A 14069-nucleotide genomic window follows, 5' to 3' on the forward strand; every position below is an offset into this window, starting at 1 on the left:
CAAATCTTTGCTGCTAATTTATCTTGAATTTGTATCTTTTCTGTTAACTTACTCCACTTTTCTTGATGTTTTTATGATCAGAGAAAGAAACTTACCAGAGATTGCGTGAAATAAATAGTTTTCTCATTGTTTTCGTGTTTTGAGTAAGGCAGTTTCACAACTGATATGATTAATTTAGCTTTTTTAACAAAGCCAATATTGGTTAATATGATAGTTGTGGTTAATATTGTTAATAATATTCTCTTTAGTGACTTCAGATGAAAGCAATAAAACTTGGGGAAGGAACACAGTCTTTCGACAAGAAGAATTTGAGGACGTAAAAAGGAATTTTAAGAAAAAAGGTTGTACCTGGGGACCAAATTCCATTCAAATGAAAGAAAGAGCAGATTGCAAAGAAAGGTGGGTGTGGGGTATCTGGTGGTATTCATTGTATAATGTGACAAATCCATTCCTGTGTTAATATCACATCAGCCAGCCTTTCAAAAAGCAAGTAAATTAATACAGAGATTTATAAATATCAACTTAATTTTCTAGGATGAATTTATCATGCCACATTAACTAGTATTTAGTTAAGCAGTTAGAATATTTCTGAGATTTTTTTCCTGTCTCACTTTCAGGTATTATTTGTACTTTGTCAGCCCTTCAAAACTGAGTGCAAATGTGTTCTCTTTGCTACCTTAAAAATATTGTTGGCCTGTATCCACCAAAACCTAATTGGTGTGCTGTGTGCTTCTGTCTTATGAAAAGAAACATTTTTCTCTTGTAGGATAAGACCTCTCTCCGATGGCAACAGTCCTTGGTCAACTATCTTAATAAAAAATCAGAAACCCATGCCCTTGGCTTCATTGTTTGTGGACCAGCCAGGTAAATGTGTTTCAGGAGGTAGGATTTGCTTGAGCCGTCCTTGGCATCTGATTGCGCTGAAGCTTTGCTTTTATAGTCTTATGTGGTCATTAAAGTAGCAGAGGGGAGATTACCAAGTAATGGCATTTCTTACAGCTTTACTTAAATTCAGAAGTTATTTTCCATCAAGTCTTTATGGCAGGAAGTAATTGGGCTTCACGTGGTTTTGGGAATTTGTAACTCCTCTTCCTTACCAGAAACGTTATTATCATAATTAATTATGTAAAACCGAATTAATTTAGTATAGGAAATATTAGATGTAAAAATACAGACCCCCTCTGAAAGTTCTGCTGAGATTAAGGGGTATCCCTCCTTGCTATAGTGCCACCTGTTGACATGAGGAAATTCAATGAAGCAGATTAACTATGAAAAACTCACAAAAACTAGCCGGCTTGATGGTGCTTGCTTGTAATCCCAGCTACTCAGGAGGCTGAGGCAGGAGAATCATTTGCACCTGTGAGCCAGAGGTGGCAGTGAGCCTAAATTGCACCACTGCACACCAGCCTGGGCGACAGAGTGAATGAGATTCCATCTCTAAATAAATAAATAAATAAATAAGAAAAACAACTGCTTGGAGAGTTTTACATTGGAATTTCTATTTAATTTAAATGAATCATAATGATTTACTTTAGATATTCAATATTTGTGTTCAATATTCAGGTTTAAAAGATTGAAGAGATGGAAATCATTGAAAAACTTAAGCACGATTACTAACACAGAAAATAAAATCGATCTTTATACTTGATCATTTAGGAAGACTCTTTAGTACTTCGATCAAAGTAAGGATGCTTTAGCAAGACACAATGTAAATTTCTTGAATTCGTTATTGGTACTGTGCTCAATTTCACAAGCACCTTTGCACTCACTGCCTAGGTTCAGCTTCTCCTTCTGAAGGTTCTCCTTTATGAAGGAAAAGGGAGCTTGGGTCAGCACCGTCAGGGAGTGGAAGGAGTAGGAATGGAGGAAAAAGAGGGCCCCCCAAACAAAAGCTACCACAGGGAAGAGCACAGGGTTCTTTGGAGAAAGAAAGCTGGCATCTCAAATTGTTTAGATCAGCAGTCCCCAGCCTTTATGGCACCAGAGACCAGTTTCGTGGAAGACAGTTTTCCCATGGACCAGTGGGGTGGGGATGGTTTCAGGATGATTCAAGCACATTACATTTATTGTGTACTGTATTTCTATTATTATTACATTATAATTCATAATTAAATAATTCTACCACTCTCCATAATGTAGAATCAGTGGGAGGCCTGAGCTTGTTTTCCTGCAACTAGATGGTCCTATCTGGGAGTGATGGGAGATGGCGACAGATCATCAGACGCTAGATTCCCATAAGGAGCAACCTAGATCCCTCGTATGTGCCGTTCACAGTGGGGTTCATGCCCTGTGAGGCTCTAATGCCACTGCTGAACTGACATGGGGTGGAGCTCAGGTGGTCATGTGAGCAATAGGCATTGGCTGTAAATACAGAAGAAGCTTCACTCGCTCACCTGCAGCTCACTTCCTGCTGTGCAGTCTGGTTCCTAACAGGCCATGGTATCAGTCCATGGCCTGGGGTTCAGGGACCCCTGGTCTCATCAGGCACGTTTAGATATACTAGGATGTAATGTTGGAAAAAATTACAGATGTTATTTGGAAATCAGATTAATGAGTTTGTTGTTTAATTTTGCACTGTTAAGCACATATGTGATAAGAATGTTGGCTTCCTCTTAAGCGGGTATAATTTGTAACCTTTGGGATTGTGTAACCTCTTGGGAGAATCTTCTATTTTAATGGTCCCCAAACTTCAGTGAAGTCTTGCTGAAACACAGACCGCTGGACTCCACTCTCCAGAATTTCTGATTCCATAGTCTGGGGTGGGCCAATGAGTTACATTTCTACAAATTCCCAGGGGATGCAGATGCTGCCAGTCCAGGCCACACACTTTGAGAACCGCCAATCTGCTACAGAACCGTTAGTTTACACGCAGGAAAGCTGTAGATAATGGAGCCTGACGCATGTATTTAGGTGAAGTGAGGAAAAGAGCACATTTGGTGACATATTTAGTGATTATGTGCCTATGGTTGTACATTTTTGTGTTTTGATGACTGTTTCTACGATGGTGTCTAATATTAATAATGATGAAGAACAGCTTCCCGAAGCACAGGAAACAGGAGATGGCTAGCTTGCTGGTTCATCTGCAGGGAATCTTAAGTTATAGGGCCCTGGAGACTTGTTCCGTGGAGCCCTCCTAGATAAATCATTTTCAAAAATGAAAAGGGCTGCCTGTGTTTTGATTTAAAATACGTATTTATTATATTTTAGCTTTACTTTACAATCTTGTTTAAATGACTTTTACAGTAAAATGATACTACAGTGTGTGTACTTATACCTTAATTTAGGGTCCTGTGAAGAGCCAAAACTTTCCCCTGATGGATTAGAACACAGAAAACCAAAGCAAATAAAATTGCCCAGTCAGGCCTACATTGATCTACCTCTTGGGAAAGATGCTCAGAGAGAGAATCCGGCAGAAGCTGAAAGCTGGGAGGAGGCAGCCTCTGCGAATGCTGCCACAGTCTCCACTGAGGTGACTCCTATGAATAATCTGAGTAGATCCCCCCAGAGAAAGAAAATGGAGTCGGCTCTGTACGGGTGCACCGTCCTGCTGGCATCAGTAGCTCTGGGACTGGACCTCAGAGAGCTTCATAAAGCACAGGCTGCTGAAGAACCATTGCCCAAGGAAGAGAAGAAGAAACGAGAGGGAATCTTCCAGCGGGCTTCCAAGTCCCGCAGAAGCGCCAGTCCTCCCACAAGGCTGCCGCCCACTGGTAGGGAGGCCAGCAGCCCACTGTCCCTGCCACGGACAAGTGCCCTGGGCATCCTCTCCACGCCGTCTCTCTCCACAAAGTGCCTGCTGCAGATGGACAGTGAAGATCCCCTGGCGGGCGGTACACCTGTTACTTGTGACTCTGAGATGCTCACTCCGGATTTTTCTCCCACTGCTCCAGGAAGTGGTCGTGAGCCAGCCCTCATGCCAAGACTTGACACTGCTCGTAGTGTATCAGGAAACTTGCCCTCTTCCTTCCTAGAGCAGACATGTGGGAATGTACCTTACTGGGTTTCTTCAAAAGATAGACCATCACATCACAGACGGACCATGTCTGATGGGAATCCCACCCCAAGTAGGTTGCATGAATTACGTAAAAGCATAAAACACTGCTGTAGAGATTAGTATGTGAAACAGTATGGATTTATGATTTTATCTTTTCCTGGGGATGACATTTAATAATTTGTTTTTACTGTTCATGTAGATCTTAGAATCTTACCATTCTCTTATTTGATTTTAATTTAACTGTGATTTGGATTCTGGGAAAAGTGTAATTGAAGTTCAGTAACTGAAACCTATAATAGCATATCAAAGCAGAAAGAACACGTGGAGAATAAGCACCCAGTCCCCTTGCATTACGAAAAAGACAAGCCAGCTGCCCCAGTTAGAACCACGGGTGAGTGGGAGGGCTGGAACTGAAACTGGCCTCTCGCCTCCCACAGGCCTTGTCTGCTCCACTGCTGCACACATCATCGCTCAGTTTCTGTTGGAACTGCGTGTAGCAGGTGTATCAGCTTGCTAGGGCTGCCATAACAGAGTACCACAGCCTGGGAGGATGTTCAGCAGAAACTCATTGTCCAACAGTTCTGCAGGCTGGAAGTCATATCAAGGTGTCTGCAAGGTTGGTTCCTTCTGAGCTCAGCCTGGCTTCTTGATTTCTAGACAGCCATCTTCTCCCTGTGTTCTCACACAGTCTTCACTCTGAGTGCATCTGTGTCCTAATCTCTTCTTAGGGCATCAGTCACACTGGATCAAGGTCCACTCTAATGACCTCATTTTACCTTAATCACCTCTGTACAGACCCTATTCCACATACAGTCACATCTGAGGGACTAAGGGTTAGGGCTTCTGCTTAGGAATTTTGTGGGGACACAGTTCACCCCATGACAGCAAGTATTACCCTGTTGATGTATGTTACACCAGACAGTTCCATGAGGTGTATGTCCAGATATGGAAGCTCTGAAAGAAAAGAAAATCAAATTTTTAAATAGTTTTTTTAGTCCATTCAACAAGAGGGGCTTGGGCAGAAGGCAGCCAGTGGTATTTCCACAACACTTTATAGATGTTAAAGCCCTTGGACATAAATTGTCTCTTAGTTTTTATGGCAACTCTATTATATGCGAGAGAATTCAAACTTATGGAAAATTAATGTTATTCAAGATCACACAATTAGGAAGTAGTGGTGTCAGAATTTAAACCCGGGATCTTTCTGCTATATCATAGTGTCTCACTCCTCCTCAATGCACTGTTTTTTCCATTCCTAAAATTCAGTGAGTATTGACGTGACTGGATCATGCCATCGTGTGCTAGAACGTATTCAGCTTTGAGATTTCTGGGGTTAAGTGGCACTTAAATACGACATTTGAGGAGATAATATGGGTACTTTGGAAGAATGTGGGATTTTGAGTCATAGGACAAAAGTTCAAGTTCTAGTTGTACCATTTGGTAAGTTTGTGATGCTGGGAAAGTTATGTAGGCTGCTTTCTTGTTTGAATGTCTTAAAAAACATTGTAGTGCCATGGTTAATGGTATGGAAGCTATCTGGGCTCAGATCTCTGCTCTGTCACTTATATGCTGAGTGAATTTGGTCAAATCACTTAAACATTTTGTGCCTCAGTTTCTTCATTTATAAAATGGGGACAATAACAACAATGTATATATCTAATACTATACTTACCTAATCTCTACAATTGAGATTGTGGTAAAAGTCAAATGGCACACTAAGTGCTCTGTAGAGCTTGAGTATTATTTATTTTGTAGGTGAACATAATTACAATAACCTTATATACTTGTCATGAATATTAAGCGAGGTAATATATACAAAAAATGCTTTTTAAATTTTAAAATGCTATGCTAGCATTGGTTATAAAGCTATATTAAGACAAACTGCTTCCATTCTTTTTATTGTTCTCTTTAAATATTACATCTGGATATTATGTTTGCCATATTATTGTTCATCACCTTTAGATAAATTGGTTGATTATCTTTCTGTAGGTCGGTAAGTATTGGTAATTTATAATTGCACAAGGAAAAATTCTAGCACAGTAATCCCATATGAAAGCGTATTTTTCTCTAACTTATAAGCCAATAATTATTTGCTAAAGTGGTAATGACATTAGTCAGTTCTTCAGTACAAACAAGAAAAGAGGCAACATGTAAAAGTCCAACCACTTTTCCATTTTCATCAGTTTTGTCAAATCATAATCTACAGTGAAGTTTAATCATGTTGACGATCAAGTTTCTTTCTAACTGCATACTGTGTTGGCTTTCTCAACCAGCTGGTGCAGCTATTATCTCAATCACTGGAGCCTCTGCACTGCCACTGTGCCCCTCACCTTCTCCTCACAGTCACCTGCCAAGGGAGGTCTCACCCAAGAAGCACAGCACTGTCCATATCGTGCCTCAGCCTCGCCCTGCCTCCCTGAGAAGCCGCTCAGATCCGCCTCAGGCTCACCCACAGGCAGCAGTGTCTCAGCTGGCACAGGCTGCCTGTGTAGTGGGTCGCCCAGGACCACATCCCACCCAGTTCCTTGCTACCAAGGAGAGGACTAAATCCCATGTGCCTTCATTACTGGATGCTGACGTGGAAGGTCAGAGCAGGGACTACACTGTGCCTCTGTGCAGAATGAGGAGCAAAACCAGCCGGCCATCTATATATGAACTGGAGAAAGAATTCCTGTCTTAAATTAAGTGCCTTACTGTTGTGCAAGCATTTTTCTTAAGGTGAACAAATGAACACAGTGTATCTACCTTTGAACTGTTTCATGCTGCTGTGTTTTCAAAAGCTGTGGCCATGTTACTAAATTAGTAAGGTATATCCAACTTCTCAAAAAATGTATATGATTGCTGTTAGCCATGTCTATTGTTTTTCCTCTGGATTCTTTTCTTATAACTTGCAATACACAAAAGTGTAAGACAAGAGATGTGCACCAGTGAAAACTATGCTGGGTGGAATTACCTTCAGCACAATGTTAATGTTTTTGTTCTCATTTATGTCTTTGTCCATTTGTACACAACAGAAATTGTAATGAGCTTCACTATTGTTGTTTCTTTCCTTCCTTTTTTTCTTTTTTCCTTTCTTTCCTTTTTCTTGTCTTGTTTCTTGTTTTTTTTCTTTCTTTTAGTTTCTTTTCTTAATTATCATTTGTGCAACAAAAAGCCAAGAAAGAGCTTTAGTTTCTTGGTAAGAATAATGTGATATTAGTAAGTAAAGGTTTTTAAAAGTCTGATGACTGGAATAGGTATAGTGTCCTGTTTAAACTACCTAACCTTGGCTGTGGGCTGATAATGCATAAATATGTCCAGTTCTCACTTACATTATGCAATGATATTTCTCCCTGAGGAAATTATATGGAATGTAACTTATAAAAGCTTTACTGAATTTAAGTTATAAATGTTTTATTCATTAGAACTCCAAAATAGATGTTCAAAGTTCAATCCTTGCCATTTGGCTGAGACTACATGTTGTGCCCCTGAGCGAGGCTAATCTTTACATTTTTCCTATAGAAAACATTTTTCCTTCATCCGTAGCCATTTATTTGACATTCAGAAGTGGAAAGCTTTTTCATTCTCCAGTAGGACTTTTAAAAATTGTTACAGATACCTAGCTCTTCACAGATATCATGTATTGTAAACAATCGTGTGTTTTAATTTTGTTTTTCTCTATTTGAATGCATAATTATCCTAATAATCCCAAAGACACTGACAACTCAAGGAACAGCAGTACAGTACTGTTAGAAGTTAAATATGTTGTTGTTATTTCACATTTCATTTAATTGTGGATAAATGTTAGACATCTGTTGAAATAAGCTTATATGGTGGAAATGGCAACTATATTATGAATTATTTTCAGAAATGGATCTTTGAATAGCAGATCAGGATTTAAATAATAAAATTATTTATGAATCACTTTTATGGTCATACATATATGACACAAACCTGGAGTTATTGGTGCAGAAATGGCTACCCGAGAGCTCGGGAAATTTGCCTGAGTTTCTTACGTTAAATGTATTGTGCTTCCCTTCTGCCTCTAGAATATGGCTCTTTAGAAGACGGACAATCGATATTTAAGTTTTTCCAAACAATGAAAAACTAAATTAAAAACATCGCTTGATATTTCATTCAAAATTGCACCTTGCTAAGGGTTTACTGAATAACTGAAATGTCAGCAATTTAAAATAAATTCAATCATGTGTGATAAAATATCACCTATAATAGAAGAAAAGGAAAATCATATTATTTGGCAATTTTGAAGCATTGTGGTTGCCTAACAGGTATATCCAGCAGATGAGAAACAGTATGAAAGGATTGTATTAACATGGTGAGTTTTGCCCCTAGCAAAACTACGTAGCATTCTGGATTCTTGCAGTAAAGTCTCAGGTACTTAATACATTTTCTTATTTTATCATCCATTCTATGATTCGGCTTCACTTTGGGTGGTTATTGAATTATGTAACAGAGATTTGGTTTTCCCAACATGTTATCACGTTTGAAACTATGATTGCTTTGTATTCAGTCCTTTTGGAACACGTAGCTTCCAGCTTAAGGGTAGAGGAAATATATACCTAAAATGATCAATACATGAAAGAAAAAGGATAGAAACTATGTCCTCAGTTTTGCTTCTACCAAAACATCTCCTGTATGTGTGTGCATGTGTGTTTGGATGTGCGTACGTGTGTGTGCATATTAGTAAATGTGTATTTGCACGTGTGTGTTGGGGAGTGTATGTGATCTGGGTGTTTGTTTATCTCTGTTATTCCTCCTTAACTTTATTTTAGTCAACTCTACATTATGATGAATTTCAAAATGAAGCTGTATTAAAATAATTGCAGTATAACAATTCAATCTCTCATGTTACTGCAGATAGTTCACTTTTGCTGCAATCTATTGTACATTTGCAATTTTCTGTGTTAGTAAACTTAGCAGAATCTGGTTATTTATTTTTGCGTAGGCTTAATGTTCACTGAAAGATAAGCCAATTACTGTTAGTAAAAAATTAAGGTGCTCCTACTGCAGAGATTTAAGGCCTGGGCCTAATGTGCTGTATTATGAAGCCTTGTGACTGAAAAATATGTTTACATATGTTGTCTATTTTTTTAATAAACTTTTATAGCTGGTCTATTTGCTCAGTAGCTTTGATCATCTGATTATTGTGACTATAGTTTGCAATGGTTTATTTTGTATTCAATAAGAAAAATTATGTTAATAAAGATTATTGTTTAATAAGCCAGGTATTAACCTGCTAAATTTATTTAAATTGAAAATCACTAAATGAGTCATTCAATTAAATACATCAAAAAAGGTAGAATGAAACGTTTTATTTAAAATTTTTTTGGTTTACATATGCATTGAAAGGTTGTATTTCACGGTGAGCCTTTTGCAAGTCCAGCTTTTCAGAAGACACACTTTTGCACAGTGAAATTAGGATGTGAAAAAATTCTCAGTGATTCATGAGACATGCTGATTTTATTGTTTAATTTTATATTTAAATCAGAAGAATTTTGAACACCACCTAACGTAGAAATTCTTACTAAGTGATAAAAGCTTGAGTGAATGAGGAAAGCAGATCACAGGACTTCGTGCAGATCATAGCATTACCCTACCATATGGGAGGGAGCGAAACGTAACATGCATTGAATATCTGCTAAGTATGGGGAACCCTCCTAGATGGCTATAGAAGACACCTCCTGTAATTCTCTTTATTAAAAATTGTGAGATAAGGCCGGGCACATTGGCTCACGCCTGTAATCCCAGCACTTTGGGAGGCTGAGGTGGGTGGATCGAGAAGTCAAGAGATTGAGTCCATCCTGGCCAACATGGTGAAACCCCATCTCTCTTAAAAATGCAAAAAATTAGCCTGGCGTGATGGTGTGTGCCTGTAATCCCAGTTACTCAGGAGTCTGAGGCAGAAAAATCACTTGAACCTGGGAAGTGGCGGTTGCAGTGATCTGGGATCGCGCCACTGCACTCCAGCCTGGTGACAGAGCGAGACTTTGCCTCAAAACAAAAATGAAAACAAACAAGCAAGCAAAAATTATGAGATAAGTAATACTACTCCTATTTCATTAGATATGAAACAGACACAGAAAGGTTTGGTAAATTTCTAAAGACCCAGTCAAATGATCACCATCTACCTGTTCATACCTGTGGTTAATAGTTGTAAGCATGGTGTAGAAGATGAGGACATCTTGCGAATGAGCTTTGTAAATGTTATCTAAAGCTAAGGTAGTTTCTCTCTCATCAAAAAGTTAGGAAATCTAAAAATGTATGAGTACTGTTGAAGTCAAATAAGATGTAGAGGTAAATATTGAAATTTGAAATGTTTTATTTAGGAAGCAAGAATTGCAGTTCAGGGCATATGCAGAGACCAGGCAATCTTCAGTATGTCCAAAGAACAAAGAGACAGTTGGGAGTTTTATTAGAGAATTGTTACATATTGTTTTGAAACAAAGCTCATTGGCACTAAAGAAGCTTTTGGACTCTGGCAAGCTCTGGTTGGTGAGTGATGGCAGGAGTTAAAACAAGTCTTAGAGTCACAACTGGTTGCTTCAGCAGCTACTGGGTAAAACTGGCCCCGGGGTGACAGCAGGCCATTTCAGCTGCTGGGCTTGTAGAAAATAAATTCGTGGAGTAGGTGCTATGTCCCCCAAGTGTGTTTTCCTCCCTGGCCCCTCAACTCTGATTAATTGAGTATGTATGGCAAGAATTACCCAATTTGTATTATTAACTTTCACAGTACTTATTTAAAAATAAAACACTATATTAGCTAATAACAGTTTATACAATGGAAAACTTTCTAAGTAAGTGTAAAATGCAATAGAAAGGAGTAAAATATGCATATCTGATGGATCAACTCAGAGAAATGAGGTAATCTGTTCAATAGGTTCATAAATACTGTGGTCTGAATATGTCCCTCAAAATGCCTATGTTGAAATCCTAACCCTCAAAGTTTTGGAATTAAGAGGTGGGAGGTGATTAGACCATGAATTCTCATGAATGGGGTTAACGCTGTTTTAAAAGAGGCCTGAAAGAACCTGTTTTCCTCTTACACCATGTGAAGACACAGTGAGAAGTTGCTATGTGTACACTAGGAAACAGGCCCATAGCAGACACAGAGTCTGCCAGCACCTTCGTCTTGGACTTCCCAGCCTCCAGAACTGTGAGCAATAAATGTGTGTTGTTTAGAAGCCACCTACTTTATGTTATTTTGTTATAACAGCCCAGATGGACTAAGACAATAAATATGGTGAAATTATGTAAGAACTGCAATAGACACATAAAATAATTTAATTGGGCTTAAGCTGCCTCTATTCTTTACTTCTGGAAAGATCAACATGCTGAAACATAGTGAAAGATGAAGTATTTGTGAATGAAACAATGCGATCAGTACCATAGAGTAGAACAAAAACTAGCTATTGTTTTTACAACCAAGCAAAATATAGCAGGTCCACACATAACATTGTTTCCTTCAATGTCATTTTGTTATAATATTAATGAGGAAGAAAAATTGATTCCCAGCTGGGGCTGCTGTCTGTGGGGTGTGCACTTTCTCCCCATGTCTGTGTGGGTTTTCTCAGGGGACTCTGGTTTCCTCCCACAACCCAAAGACATTCACGCCAGGTTAACTGGTATGTCTCAATTGTGTGAGTGTGAGAGTGTGGGTGTGTGTGTGTGTGAGTGTGCCCTGCCATAGAATGGGGTTGATTCCACCTTGTGCTGGCATGGGCTCCGGCCACTTGCAACCCTGAACCAGAATCACTGGGTATATAATTACTTTAAATGGTTTTTGTTAATCTTAGCTGTATGTATAGATCACATTTATTTCAATGTTTAGTATTAGAAGTGTTTGCGGTCTTTAGAGATTTAGTGGTGTTTTCGTGACCAGAAATATACCCTAGGAACTTAACTGCTGTTTTTATTAATTTACCTACAGTGAAATTGGTTTTGTGTTACCTTGTTTTGCTTAAAGTCACAGTTTCCAAATACCTATATACAATGTTAAGTGAGGACTTACTGTAAGTAGTTTAGATTAAGGAGCTTCCATACACTGACAAACTCATTCAGTGGCTACTGTGTTAGGCACTATGAAAGAGACACCAGATGTAGCAGAGAGCAAGGAACATGAGGCTTGTCCCCTGCCTGGATGGTTTTAATGAGAAACTGTGCTCAGGGCAACTTCATGGACATCATGTGACTTGTCCAGTCACACACTGAGCTGAGCCTCACACTCAGCTAGTCCCTGAGCCTGACTTTAATGCTCTGAGAACATCATCTTGAAATTCTTAATTTTTAAAGAGGGAGCCCTCATTTTTATTTTGCACGGGCCCCCACATGTTATGCAGCCAATCCTGACAACAAGTGAAGGGAGTGTTATAAAAGGTGGAGCTTTGGATAGCATTAAAGGAGTTCATCTAATCTTGGTTGGTTGGGGATGTCAGGGAAGTGTCTGAGGAACCCAGGATGTCCACTGGATGAGGGATGCTCTGTACAGAGTTGCTAGCTTGTCAAAAGTCCTGGGTCATTTTTCTTGTGCTGCATTCCATATTTTCTCTTTGTTTTTGGCTCTTAGCATTTTTGCCATGACACATCTGGTTATGGATCTCTTTGCATATGTACTTCATGGAGTTTGTTGAATTTCTTGAAAGTGTAGATCCATGTTTTCAGCACATTTAAGAAGTTTTCAGCCATTATATCTTCAAATACTTTTTCATCTCTTTTTCCTCTCTTCTTCTGCTACTCCTGTTACACACGCTGGTGTACTTAGTGAATCTAGCATTTGTCTGTGGCTCTGCTTCTTTTCATTCATTATTTTTCTTTTTCCAGATCATATGATCTGTATTGATCTCTCTTCAAACTCTGATTCTTTAGTTCAAATTTAGTGTCAAAACATTAGTAAAGTTTTCATTTGGGCTATTATATTTTCACCTCCATGATTTCCATATGATTCTTTTTTATCTCTGTATTGATATTTCTCTATTGGATGAGACATTGTCATCAGACCTTCCTGTACTTCTTTAAACATGTTTTCCTCTAGTAAACTGAACAAATTGATAATGGCTGCTTGGAAGTCTTTGCTATTAAATCTGAAATCTGGGCCCTCTCACAGGCTATTTGTTTGCTTTTTCTCCTGGTGTACGGGTTATGCTTTCCTGTTTCTTTGTATGCCTCACATTTTTTGCTGAAAACTGAACACTTTAGGTAATTGTGATATTGTGAAATATATATTTGTTCCGCATCCCCGTCTCCCTGCATACAACTTTTAAAATCCTTGCAGTCTCCAAAATGTTAACTGCTTTTTTGTATGCTAATGAGTTGGCTAGTGGCTGTCAGCCCCTAGATGGCTTCAAGATGGGGGCTGGTCACTGGAAAGACTTTCAGCGAGGCTTTCAGCGTCACCACCCATCACTAGTGCTGAAGGTTAAGTTGGTTGCCAGTGGTCAATGATTTAATCAGTTATGTCTATGTAATGAAACCTCCATGCACTCCCAAAAGGACAGAGTTTGGGAGCTTCCAGAAGGCTGAACATGTGGAGGTTTCTGGAGGGTGACACACCCAGGGAGAGCATGGAAGCTCCACAAGCCTCTCCCCTGACCTCACCTTAAACACGTCTTCATATCTCTCTTTTGTAATATCCTTTACAGCAAACAAAAAGTGTTTTTCTAAGCTCTGTGAGCAGCTCCAGTAAATTAATTGAACCCAAGGAGGAGGTCCTGGGAACCCTGATTTACAGCTCCTAGGTCAGAAGCACAGGTGAAAAAACCCTGGAGCTTGCTGTTGGCACCAAAATTAGGGAGCAGTGTTGTGAGACTGAGCCCTCGACCTATAGGATCTGATGCTATTTCCAGGTAGATAGTGGCAGAATTGGGCTGAAATAGAGGAGACACATCTGGTGTCTGCAGCAGAAATGATTACTTGCTTGATGTGTGAGAAAAGCCCCCCAAGCTCCATCTGGTGTCAGAAGCATGTTGTGAGTGCACAGTAGAAAAAACTGAATTTGTTTCTTCCACTCGGTAACACAGTTGACCCTTGAACAACACAAGTTTGAACTGCGCAGGTCCACTTATGCTCAGATAGTTTTCAG

The 14069-nt window shown here is 39.2% G+C and overlaps 1 protein-coding gene across 2 annotated transcripts in view; it reads left to right on the top strand.

Moving 5' to 3' along the window:
• Positions 1–9107, top strand: part of MAP3K21 (mitogen-activated protein kinase kinase kinase 21) — a 54221-nt gene extending 45114 nt beyond the window's left edge. The window contains exons 7-10 of one of the 2 annotated variants that reach the window (XM_007989816.3): positions 249–399; positions 767–864; positions 3285–4082; positions 6268–9107. In XM_007989816.3, the coding sequence (XP_007988007.3) occupies positions 249–399; positions 767–864; positions 3285–4082; positions 6268–6674 (1454 nt within the window). In that variant the 3' untranslated portion in view covers positions 6675–9107. The remainder of the gene's footprint in view (positions 1–248; positions 400–766; positions 865–3284; positions 4083–6267) is intronic. The other variant, XM_007989817.3, reaches the window with a different exon arrangement.
• Positions 9108–14069: the final 4962 nt, after the last annotated feature.

Source organism: Chlorocebus sabaeus, chromosome 25 (assembly GCF_047675955.1).
Source record: "Chlorocebus sabaeus isolate Y175 chromosome 25, mChlSab1.0.hap1, whole genome shotgun sequence".
Taxonomy (NCBI): domain Eukaryota; kingdom Metazoa; phylum Chordata; class Mammalia; order Primates; family Cercopithecidae; genus Chlorocebus; species Chlorocebus sabaeus.